This window comes from Bufo gargarizans, chromosome 4 (assembly GCF_014858855.1).
Source record: "Bufo gargarizans isolate SCDJY-AF-19 chromosome 4, ASM1485885v1, whole genome shotgun sequence".
Classification (NCBI taxonomy): Eukaryota; Metazoa; Chordata; class Amphibia; order Anura; family Bufonidae; genus Bufo; species Bufo gargarizans.
The window spans coordinates 268,193,662-268,207,077 of record NC_058083.1 but is presented as its reverse complement, the minus strand read 5'-3'; the positions used below and the strand labels follow the sequence as shown (position 1 = coordinate 268,207,077).

General features: G+C 45.8%; 1 protein-coding gene across 1 annotated transcript in view; it reads right to left on the bottom strand.

Annotated features, from left to right (window-relative positions):
- The window catches only part of LOC122935596 (cytochrome P450 3A9-like), a 61,900-nt gene that overhangs the window by 20,038 nt on the left and 28,446 nt on the right, over positions 1–13,416 (bottom strand). Inside the window, exon 5 of the mRNA XM_044291370.1 lies at positions 8,666–8,779. Within this exon, the coding sequence (XP_044147305.1) occupies positions 8,666–8,779 (114 nt within the window). The remainder of the gene's footprint in view (positions 1–8,665; positions 8,780–13,416) is intronic.

Below are 13,416 nucleotides of genomic sequence, written 5' to 3'. Positions count from 1 at the left end.
AAGGAACCTCAAGGAGGAGGTTCTGAAGGACGTCTGTCAGAGCTTCTCAGATGTCTGGTGGTGACAGTACCCCTCCTTCTACGAGTGGATCCCGGACACTCAGAGCCCACCTTCTCAGGATGGGACCTATGGAAAGCCCTGATGAGACGAGTGGCCTTAATGTCCGTCACTGGGACCCACATCCTCTCCTCAGGACCATAACCCTCCCAATGAACGAGGTACTGGATAGAACCGTGGACAACATGAGAATCCACAATCCTAGAGACCTGAAATTCAAGATTACCATCAACCACAATCGGAGGAGGAGGCAAAGACGAGGGTACAATGGGTTGGACATAAGGTTTTAATAAGGACTTATGAAAAACATTATGGATCTTCCAAGTCTGAGGAAGATCAAGATGGTAGGCAACAGGATTGATGACAGACAAGATTTTTTAAGGCACAATAAACTTAGGACCCAACTTCCAGGAGGGAACATTCAATTTGATATTCTTAGTAGACAACCATACCAGATCACCAACATTCAGGTCCGGACCAGGCACACGTCTCTTATCTGCCACACGCTTATATCTCTCACTCATGCTCTTTAGATTATCCTGAATCTTTTGCCAAATAGATGACAAAGACGAGGAGAATCTGTCCTCATCAGGTAAACCAGAACACCCCTCTCCGAGAATGTCCCAAACTGCGGATGAAACCCATATGCACCAAAAAATGGTAACTACATTTGCAGGTGGAAAGCAGAAGAGAATGACAACCGAACCCCCAAGCGAGAACAAACTGTGTGCCCCTATCAGAGACTATGTCTGAAGGAATACCATGCAATTTGACAATGTGATCAATAAATGCCTGCGCCAGCGTCTTAGCATTGGGCAAGCCAGGAAAAGGAATGAAATGCACCATTTTGCTAAAACGGTCCACCACCACCAGAATCACAGTCTTCCCCGAGGAACGAGGCAGGTCCGTAATGAAGTCCATGGACAGATGTGTCCAAGGACGGGAAGGAATGGGTAACGGAAGGAGAGGACCTGATGGCCGTGAATGAGTGACTTTGGCACGAGCGCAGGTCTCGCAGGCTGCCACAAAACCCTCAACCGACTTACGAAGCGCCGGCCACCAGAATCTCCGAGCGATGAGATCCACTGTGGCTCTTGCCCCCGGGTGCCCAGCAAGGACAAGTATCGTGGTGTTCCTTAAAAATCTTGTGTCTTAAAGCGAGAGGCACAAACAACCTCCCAGGAGGACAAAGATCAGGAGCCTCTGACTGGGCTACCTGAACCTCTGCCTCCAATTCAGGATAAAGAGCAGAGACCACCACACCTTCAGCCAAAATGGGACCCGGGTCTTCAAAATTCCCACCTCCCGGAAAACAACGTGACAGGGCATCCGCCTTCACATTCTTAACCCCAGGGCGGAACGTGACAACAAAATTAAACCCTGAAAAGAACAAAGACCATCTGGCCTGTCTCGGGTTCAGACGCTTGGCTGACTCCAAGTAGGCCAGATTCTTATGGTCACTAAACACGGTAATAGGGTGTCTGGCTCCCTCTAGCCAATGGCGCCATTCCTCAAAAGCCAACATGATGGCCAACAACTCCCTATCTCCCACATCGTAATTTCTCTCTGCGGAGGAGAGTTTCTTCGAGAAAAAGGCACACGGTCGCCATTTGGCAGGAGAGGGACCCTGAGACAAGACCGCACCCACACCCACCTCAGAAGCATCAACCTCAACTATGAAGGGTAGAGAAATATCAGGTTGTACCAAGATGGGAGCGGAAGCAAAACTCTCCTTGATATCAGAAAAGGCCTTACGCGCCTCTACCGACCAGGAGGAAAAATCTACCCCCTTTCTAGTCATATCAGTGAGTGGTTTAACAACAGAGGAATAATTCAAAATAAACTTCCTGTAATAATTGGCAAAACCCCAAAAACGCATTAGCGCCTTCTGATTCTCAGGAAGCTCCCACTCAAGCACAGAGCGGACCTTCTCGGGGTCCATGCGAAAACCAGAAGCGGAGAGAAGAAACCCCATGAAATTTAATTTCTGGAACCACAAACACACATTTTTCCAGTTTAGCGTACAATTTATTCTCCCGCAGGATGAGCAAGACCTGACGTAAGTGTTCCTTATGAGTTTTGAAATCAGGAGAAAAAATCAAAATGTCATCTAGATACACTAATACAAATTTCCCCATTAAATGATAAAAAATGCTGTTCACAAAATGCTGAAAGACGGCTTGAGCATTCATCAAACCAAAAGGCATGACCAAATTCTCAAAATGGCCCTCAGGGGTATTGAAGGCTGTCTTCCATTCGTCTCCTTCTCTGACCCTGACCAGGTTGTATGCCCCTCTTAGATCCAACTTGGAAAATACTTTAACCCCAACAATCTGGTTAAACAGGTCCGGGATCAGAGGAAGATGATAAGGGTCACGAATTGTGATACTGTTCAGCTCCCTGAAATCCAGACATGGTCTTAAAGAACCATCTTTTTTCTTAACAAAGAAAAAACCAGCGGCAACAGGTGACTTCAAGGGTCGTATGTGTCCCTTTCTCACTCTCAGAGATATAAGCACGCATAGCGACCCTTTCAGGTTGGGAGAGATTGTATAAACGAGATTTAGGCAGCTTGGCGCCTGGGGTGAGATTAATAGGGCAATCGTACTCCCTGTGAGGGGGCAAGTCCTGAACACCACTCTCAGAGAACACATCCGAAAATGCAGATAGAAAAGATGGTACAGTCTTAGTAGAAACCTCAGAAACAGATGTCGTGAGGCAATTCTCTCTGCAAAAGTCAATCCAACCATTTATTTGCCTCGCTTGCCAATCAATAGTGGGGTTATGTTTAGTGAGCCAGGGTAGCCCCAACACTAGAGGCAGTAGGCAACCCGCTTAGGACGAAACATGACACATCCTCAACATGAGTATCACTCAAACGGATATTGTGAACTATGCCCTTTAACGATTTCTGAGAAAGTGGAACGGAATCAATAGCAAAAACAGGTATATCCTTTCCCAAAGTGCATACCTGGAAACCATGAGTTATAGCAAATTGATTATCAATGAGATTGACAGCTGCTCCACTATCTACAAAAATCTCACAAAAAATGTTCTTGCTCTCTAGCGTCACCATGGCAGGTAGGACAAAACAGGAACTACAAGCAAACGGAAAACCTTCAATTTCCGCATCAACCTTGCCAATAGTTACAGATGGAACGTTTTTAGAGGATTTTTTTCTTTTTGTTACTTTATTACTCTGAAAAAACTGCCCGAATGTCCTAGACGGACAAACATTTGCCAAATGATTTATACCTCCACAACAGAAACAAACCTTCCTATGAGGGCTGAATCTTCTATTGTCAGAGGCAATCAAACCCAGCTGCATGGGCTCCTGCTCAGAAGGGATTGAGAGCGACTGAGACTCCTGTGCACTGAATGAGACCGCCGCACTGTCCTTGGACTGAGTATGACAGGAAGGAGTGATCTCTCCTCTCTCTCTAAGACGCCTGTCAATACGAACGGCCCGAGACATGGCCGAGTCCAAGGAGGTAGGTCTCTCATGAAAGACAAATGCATCTTTCAATCCCTCTGAAAGACCATGGCAAAATTGACTTCGGAGTGCAGCATCATTCCAACCAGTATCAGCTGCCCATCTCCGAAATTCTGAACAGTATATCTCTGCGGACTGTTTACCCTGGCATAAAAGACGTAGTCTAGACTCAGCCAGAGCAATACGATCCGGATCATCATATATCTGACCCAGGGCTAAAAAAAATTAATCCACTGAACAGAGGGGCCGTGCCCCCAACGGCAGCGAAAAGGCCCAGGACTGAGCGTTATCCCTGAGCAGCGAGATGATGATCCCCACCCTCTGCTCCTCATTACCAGAGGAATGGGGAAGTAGGCGAAAATGGAGTTTGCAAGCCTCTCTAAAACGAACAAAATTCTCACTCCCCCCGGAGAAAGTATCCGGGAGCGAGATCTTAGGCTCAGAACAAACTCCATGAACGCAAGCTGAACCGGTCACTTGAAACTGAGAAACAGTCTTACGGAGATCTGCTACCTCCAATGAAAGACCCTGCATGTGTTCAGTCAAAAGTGAAACCGGATCCATGCTTGAGACGGTTTTGGCGGTTTATAATGTCACGGAAGGTGTACAGAAAACTAGAAGACACAAAATGAAGACCCGACTGACTGGATCCAAAACTAAGGAACAAAAGGGAGAGCCCTGCAACAGACCTGGCTCTCTCCCTAACTGCTCAGCCTATGCAAAAATCTCAATGGTAGATGATCGCATATCCTCGTACCTTGACTGTATAACACCTAAACACCCTATAATAGTGAGGGGACACGACCACCGGCTCCCTACACTTGATACGGAGGGAGTCAGGGTCACCTGGGATCCAGCAAACAGGAAAACACAAATGAATGAACAAAACTTATCTGTAGAAGACTCAGTAGTGGCATCAGCATGCACACACTCCAGGAAGTTGTATAAACCGCAAAGTGATGCAGTATGGGAAGGGATTTAAAGGGGTGCAATCAGTGCAACTACATGACAGCTGAGAGAGGCTAATGAGATGAGAAAATGAAAGCAAAACAAAAGGAACCTCAAGGAGGAGGTTCTAAAGGACATCTGTCAGAGCTTCTCTGATGTCTGGTGGTGACATTATTTCTGTGGTGGCTTATGTGTTTTCTGTCCAGCAGGCCCATGGAAATTTTACTGGTACCACTCAGAGCATTACTAGCAATATTCACATGAACCTGCTGTGCAGACTCCATTTAGGCCTCCCAACAACAGTAATAATCCTCCTTATTAACCTCATAATGACCAAGCGGCATACATCAGTGGTGCTTGGTGCTGGGCTTTAATCCAGAGTGCCCTACATGGGGGGCGTGGCCTGATGTGAGTGGACGTGCAGAGCTGAGCTCCCGGCTGAACATCCTGTAATCCATTCTTCTTCCCGTCCATCTGGGGCTGTAACGGCTCACCGATACAATGAAGCGCTTCCCCAGTGGTCCTTCTACCGTACCGCTCTGCCATGCGCCGTCAAAAGGCCAAAGAGAAGGAGGGAAAGGACGGTGAAAGCGCCACACCAGCAAGGCAAGATGGCGCCAGACAGTCAGTGAAGCTGCTGGATGTGGCAGCGCAACTGGAAAAGTTTGCTCACACCACTGAATCTGTTCATCCTGCGCTGGCCCAGAACGCATACGTTGCCGCTGTTAAGAGGAATCCTCCAGTGCCTCCATCGCAAGATGACAACATTTCAGAGGACTCTGAGGTCAGTGATCTTAATGGCAGGATGGCCGCCTCAGCGCTTGAGCCTACTATCAAAGATGTCTTTTCAGCGGTGTTACAATTCAATAATGCAATCACTGAGCTTACTACCAATGTGGGGGGCCTGAAAGAGGATACAGGGCTACTAAGGCAAGACATGAGGCAAGTCAAAGAGCGTATGAGTGAAATAGAGGAGCGTATGAGTGAAATGGAGGGCCGCTTAAGTGATTTGGAAGACCAAATGCCGCCAGTTAAAAGGGACATGCAGCGGGTGATTCACAATGTCACCATGCTTATCTCCAAAACTGACGACCTGGGAAACAGGCTGCGGCGAAATAATGTGCGCATGATTGGTGTGCCAGAATGTACCGAAGGAACAGATGCTGTTACATTTGTGGAAAAGTGGCTAATAGAAAAAAAAGGAAAGGAAAAGCTGTCTCCTTTGTTTGCTGTAGAACGGGCACACAGGGTGCCGTTTCGCCCCCCACCACCAGAGGCATGAGGGACTTTATTGCTTAGAGTCCTCCATTTTCGTGACGGGATGCCATTTTGAGAGGAGCAAGAGACTGCACTGATCTGACTATTGATGGGAACCGGATCTCTTTGTTGCTTGACTTCTCAGAGTGCCCTACATGTTAGGCACAGGGTTAAAGCTCCTGCAATCTAGCAGGAGCAGGTCAGACAGCTGGGTACCCTGGGGAGAAGATGGAAGTGATTTATTACCACTTCTTCCTTCTCCTTTGCTCGGTGCATAGTGGCCAATGAGCGTTATGCAGTGAATAGTGGAAGCGGCTATGCCACTTCCTCTAGTGGACCGGGTGATCACTGGATATCTCAGGGCAGAGCAGAACTGCTAGGTTTAGTAGATCCTGATCACCTCTGTAAAATGGGACGTGTCCATAGGTTAGGGGGCACAGGGGTTTTTCCCTGGGCGCTGGCAGGCCATTATATGCCACTGATCACTGGGGCTATACATGAGGGACTATTTTTTTTATACAGGGTAGGAAGGGAATAACAAGTATTTTTTGCAATGCATCCTGGGAGATGTAGGTGCTTGATTGTCTCATGTGACAAACTACTGCAGCCCACAAAAACGAAATACAGAAGTCCTCCAGATAAGGCTACTTTCACACTGGCGTTTCTGGGTACGCTTGTGAGATCCGTTTCAGGGCTCTCACAAGCGGCCCAAAATGGATCAGTTCAGCCCCAATGCATTCTGAATGGATAAGGATCCGTCCAGAATGCATAAATTTGGCTGCGTTTGATCTCCGTTCCGCTTTTGAGGCGGACACTAAAACGCAGCTTGCAGCGTTTTGGTGTCCACCTGACGATGCGGAGCAAAACGGATCCGTCCTGACATACAATGTAAGTCAACGGGGACGGACCCGTTTTCACTGACACAATATGGTGCAATGTTGTGACTTAGATTTTTTTTTAAAAAGAATAATGCAAACGGATCCGTTATGAACGGATACAAGCATTTGCATTATCTGTGCAGATACAAGACGGATCCGCACCGAACGCAGGTGTGAAAGTAGCCTAATGTGTGTAAAAAGGAAAAAACTGGTGAAAATTACACTGACGTTCAAAGTTTTTCTGCATTACTCCAGGTATTTCTTTATTTTATTTTTTAACTTGTGGCATAATCCATTCAAATTGGAGGCATACTATACAAGGGTACAATAACTCTCGATAAAAGTGTTTGAGTTCCCTGTTAATATTTTTGTGTAACTTGGAGGTTGTATAAAGCTGTAATACTGCCTTGTGCATGAGACCTTAAAGGGGTTGTCCGAGTTATGAAAAAAATATATATAGCACTGAAAATCTGATGGGCAGCAATATATAACTAAGCTAAGCAAGTTTTATGCAAAAATATCTATTTCCTCATTTCCCTGGTTATTTTCTGGCCCTTTGTTTACATGCAATAAAAACAACCTCTGCCCCTCCCCCTGCACTGCTAAGGGAGTGAATACAAGTGCTGCCCTGAGTGATATGTCTGCTTGCTGGGAGACTCAGCAGCATGTTGTATGTGTAGAACTACAAGTCCCAGCTGTATAATGACACTGCTAAGGGATTGGATACAAGAGCTGCCCTGAGTGACATGTATGCCTGCTGGGAGACTGAGCAGCATGTTGTATGTGTAGAACTACAAGTCCCAGCTGTATAATGACACTGCTAAGGGAGTGAATACAAGAGCTGCCCTGAGTGACATGTCTGCCTGCTGGGAGACTCGGCAGCATGTTGTATGTGTAGTACTACAAGTCCCAGCTGTATAATGACACTGCTAAGGGATTGGATACAAGAGCTGCCCTGAGTGACATGTATGCCTGCTGGGAGACTGAGCAGCATGTTGTATGTGTAGAACTACAAGTCCCAGCTGTATAATGACACTGCTAAGGGAGTGAATACAAGAGCTGCCCTGAGTGACACGTCTGCCTGCTGGGAGACTCAGCAGCATGTTGTATGTGTGGGACTACAAGTCCCAGCTGTATAATGACACTGCTAAGGGAATGAATACAAGTGCTGCCCTTAGTGACATGTTTGCCTGCTGGGAGACTCAGCAGCATGTTGTATGTGTAGGACTACAAGTCTCAGATGTATAATAAAACTGCTAAGGGAGTGAATACAAGAGCTGCCCTGAGTGACATGTCTGCCTGCTGGGAGAGTCAGCAGCATGCTGTATGTGTAGAACAATAAGTCCCAGCTGTATAATGACACTGCTAAGGGAGTGAATACAAGAGCTTCTCTGAGTGACATGTCTGCCTGCTGGGAGACTCAGCAGCATGTTGTATGTGTAGGACTACAAGTCCCAGCTGTATAATGACACTGCTAAGGGAGTGGATACAAGAGCTGCCCTGAGTGACATGTCTGCCTGCTGGGAGACTGAGCAGCATGCTGTATGTGTAGAACAACAAGTCCCAGCAAATACACACAGGATCTTTCCCCTACCTTCTTGTGCAATGCTCTCTCTAGTCTGTCAGCTCCAGTGCCCAGAATTGTCTCCTCACTGCCTGCTGCAGCTAGCCAGTCTGTGCAGCTGAAGGGAATAAGAATCCTAGGATAGAGCAGACGGCAGTGAAGGGGGGCGTGGCCAGCACAGAGACGTCTCGTTTTCAGGCTTGTAAGCAAACTTTATCAAAGCAGGGAGAGAAGCTGACATCACAGGTCATGTGACTCTCAGTGAAATCTGAGAAACCAGCACTGGAGATAAAGTGAGTTAATTGGAAAGCTATTACATTTGCCTAGTTAGGAACATAGAAAGACCAAAAAAAAACTCGGACAACCCCTTTAAAGAAAAGGGACTAACAACCAATCAACTTTTTCAGATTAGCTTCAGCACTAAAACCACGTAGTTAAATCCATTGTGTAGTGGATGAAGCTAGTTACCTCTTTGAGTTTCCCACTGGTGAATGTAGGTGAGAGAACTGTGCGAATCCTCTTCCATTGCTCATCCTCAGCAATTGTTATTGCGGAGTCTAGGGGACCATTAAGACCAAAATTCTGCAATAAATAAAAAGAGTAGCATATTAGGCCTTGTTCACAGTGTATATTTTTTGTTTTATTTGAAAAGCCATAACCATATGTGGATCTCTCCTTTAAATGTTTTTAAAATTTCCCACAGAATAACAAACTGTAGTAGTTTAATAAAGAAAAGTCCTATATACCTGAAACAATAAGTGTTACAATTTGGGCTTCTAAATGCACACCAAAACTGATTTTGTTGTTCAATGTATTTATTTTTATTATTATACTCACTTATATAGCGCTGGAATATTCCACAGCGCTTTACAGACAGACATATTTAGACTATATATATATATATATATATATATATATATATATATATACAGTACAGACTAAAAGTTTGGACACACCTTCTCATTCAAAGAGTTTTCTTTATTTCCATGACTATGAAAATTGTAGATTCACACTGAAGGCATCAAAACTATGAATTAACACATGTGGAATTATATACATAACAAAAAAGTGTGAAACAACTGAAAATATGTAATATTCTAGATTCTTCAAAGTAGCCACCTTTTGCTTTGATTACTGCTTTGCACACTCTTGGCATTCTCTTGCTGAGCTTCAAGAGGTAGTCACCTGAAATGGTTTTCACTTCACAGGTGTGCCCTGTCAGGTTTAACAAGTGGGATTTCTTGCCTTAATAAATGGGGTTGGGACCATCAGTTGTGTTGTGGAGAAGTCAGGTGGATACACAGCCAATAGCCTACTGAATAGACTGTTAGAATTTGTATTATGGCAAGAAAAAAAGCAGCTAAGTAAAGAAAAACAAGTGGCCATCATTACTTTAAGAAATGAAGGTCAGTCCCAGGAAAGGAAGACCAAAAGTCACCTCTGCTGCGGAGGATAAGTTCATTCGAGTCACCAGCCTCAGAAATCGCAGGTTAACAGCAGCTCAGATTAGAGACCAGGTCAATGCCACACAGAGTTCTAGCAGCAGACACATCTCTAGAACAACTGTTAAGAGGAGACTGTGTGAATCCGGTCCTTCATGGTAGAATATCTGCTAGGAAACCACTGCTAAGGACAGGCAACAAGCAGAAGAGACTTGTTTGGGCTAAAGAACACAAGGAATGGACATTAGACCAGTGGAAATCTGTGCTTTGGTCTGATGAGTCCAAATTTAAGATCTTTGGTTCCAACCACAGTGTCTTTGTGCGACGCAGAAAAGGTGAACGGATGGACTCTACATGCCTGGTTCCCACCGTGAAGCATGGAGGAGGAGGTGTGATGGTGTGGGGGTGCTTTGCTGGTGACACTGTTGGGGATTTATTCAAAATTGAAGGCATACTGAACCAGCATGGCTACCACAGCATCTTGCTGCGGCATGCTATTCCATCCAGTTTGCGTTTAGTTGGACCACCATTTATTTTTCAATAGGACAATGACCCCAAACACACCTCCAGGCTGTGTAAGGGCTATTTGACCATGAAGGAGAGTAATGGGGTGCTGCGCCAGATGACCTGGCCTCCACAGTCACCGGACCTGAACCCAATCGAGATGGTTTGGGGTGAGCTGGACCGCAGAGTGAAGGCAAAAGGGCCAACAAGTGCTAAGCATCTCTGGGAACTCCTTCAAGACTGTTGGAAGACCATTTCAGGTGACTACCTCTTGAAGCTCATCAAGAGAATGCCAAGAGTGTGCAAAGCAGTAATCAAAGCAAAAGGTGGCTACTTTGAAGAACCTAGAATATGACATATTTTCAGTTGTTTTAACACTTTTTTTATGTATATAATTCCACGTGTGTTAATTCATAGTTTTGATGCCTTCAGTGTGAATCTACAATTTTCATAGTCATGAAAATAAAGAAAACTCTTTGAATGAGAAGGTGTGTCCAAACTTTTGGTCTGTACTGTATATATATATATATATATATATATATATATATATATATATTATGTAAAGAACTTTAAAATACACCTAAAGGGCACATTTATTAAGACCAGCGTTTTAGACGCCGGTGTTAATAAAGCCCCATAACTGGCGGTGGATCAGCTGAAGTTATGAAGAGGCACAGACCTCTTGTGACAAACCAGCGGGTTTGAACCCACTGTGCCACTGACTGGCTATTTTCTGGAGGGGCGTGTCTAAGCAACTACCTGGTTTTCTATAGAGCCTCAGATTGTGAGGATAGACTTGAGCCATTAGGGTAGTTGCCAGGGGCTACTCCAGAGCAATTCCCGAGTCAGTGGCAGCTGGCCAGGTGGACCAGGAGGTACCTGAGTAGGTACCTGAAGTATGAGCGTAGTCAGGCGGGCAGAGACATTACCAGGAACAACGCTGCAGGACCGAATGAAAAGGCAGAGACGTGGTCAAACCTGCAATAGGTCAGGGCAGGCGGCACAGGTACAGGTCAGACAATCCGGGTTGGCAACAGTACAGATAAAGCAAGCAGGCAGGGATCAGACAATAAGCAAAGTCCAAGGACAAAGTATAGATCAGGATCACATGAAAGTATCAGGAACCAGCAAACCAAGGACCTTGACACTGAGGCATCTGGGAAGGGGCCTGAGCCACCTAAATAGATGCAGGAGAGCCAGAGTTGGTCAGCGAGGTCACATGACCAAACCCACACAGCCCAACCAAGGAGTAATGCGCTCCACCCAAGAGCAGTGTAATACAAAACCAGCCGAACTCGTGCTGTGTCCAGGGCTGAGTGGAAGCTGTGGAACAGAATCTTCAAAGCAATAACTCCTACAGAAAAAGAGCCCAGGACCGCAGCAGTGAAATGGGAAGCACCAGCCACAGGTCACCGCTGAGCGCAGCGATAAGTGGGGGAATAGCGGCGTACGGCAGCCGCTGTTACACCTCTCCATAACTTCGGTGGATCTAGACAACTTCCACTCTGTCTTACCTTTAGACCATTTTCTACGCCTTAAACAGGCTTAGAAAATGATGAATAACACAGGCCTGTTGGCCCGCCCCATTCCCCGCCCACAATTTTAGACCTGGCATGAGTGGGAAAAGTGGCAGATGACGATGCAATGTTTAATTTCATTTAGGCATATTTCAGATTAGTAAATGACCCCCTAAATCGTTACTCATGGGGATATGTCAAGGGATATTCTGGTTACATCATTTTAAATTAAAATAGGGTCAGTAAGGGCTAAAATTACAAACAGTGAGTACTCACCTGACCAATCCCTTGCTGCTTGTTTCTAGTCACTGCTCTCTCCACTTCCTGTACTCAGGTTCAGCACATTGTGAAATTCCTGGCTTGAAATGCCCACCCAGCCAATTACTGGCTGAGGCGGTTCGCCGCTGTGACCAGCAATTGGCTGGGTAGGCGGGCATTTTTGGGCATGTCAACCCCAAGTACAGGAAGTGTAAAGGAAAGAAGACTAAACCAGATGCTGAACAGCAGCAGTAGAGGATCAGTAAGGTGAATATTCACTGTTTGCTATTTTACCCATATCCAACCCAATATGTCATCGGAACACCTCTTTAAGATTCACAAGACAATGAAAGAATGACTCACTTTGGATTTTAAATGTGATTAAAGCTTAATCTTCTGCAAACAGGTTAAACATGCACATGAATAAACACACATATATACATACACAAACATATACATACACTAATATTCATACACATAAGGCCTCATACACACGACCGTTCAGTTTTTTTGCGGTCCGCAAACCAACGATCCGCAAAAAAACGGGAGCCGCCTGTGTGCCTTCCGCAATTTGTGGAACGGAACGGGCGGCCCATTGTAGAAATGCCTATGTCACCACCAGACATCTGAGAAGCTCTGACAGATGCCTTTCAGAACCTCCTCCTTGAGCTTCCTTTGTTTTGCTTTCAGTTCCTCATCTCGTTAGCCTCTCTCAGCTGTCATGTAGTTGTACTGATTGCATCCCTTTAAATTCCTCCCCATCAGTTTGCGGTTTATATTACTTCCTGGAGTGTGTGTGCATGCTGATCCTACTTCCCAGTCTTCTACAAGATAAGTGTTGTGCATTCATTTGTGTGTTTCTGTTTGCTGGATCCCAGGTGACCCTGACTCCCTCCGTATCTAGTGTAGGGAGCCGGTGGTCGTGTCCCCTCACTATTATAGGGTGTTCAGGTGTTATACAGTCGAGGTACGAGGATATGCGATCATCTACCATTGGGATTTTCGCATAGGCTGAGCAGTCAGGGAGAGTGCCAGGTCTCATGCAGGGGTCTCCCTTTTTGTTCCTTAGTTTTGGATCCAGTGAGTCGTATATCCATTTTGTGTTGTCTTGTTTCCTGTACACCTTCCGTGACATTCTAAACCGCCAAAACCGTCTCAAGCATGGATCCGGTTTCACTTTTGACTGAACGCTTTCAGGGTCTTTCACTGGAGGTAGCAGATCTCCGTAAGACTCTTTCTCAGTTCCTAGTGACCGGTTCAGCTTGCGTTCATGGAGTTTGTTCTGAGCCTAAGATCTCGTTCCCGGATACTTTCTCCGGGGGTAGTGAGAATTTTGTGCGTTTTAGAGAGGCTTGCAAACTCCATTTTTGCCTTCTTCCCCATTCCTCTGGTGATGAGGAACGGAGGGTGGGGATCATTATATCGCTGCTCAGGGGTAACGCTCAGTCGTGGGCCTTTTCGCTGCCAGTGGGGGCACGGCCCCTCCGTTCAGTGGATG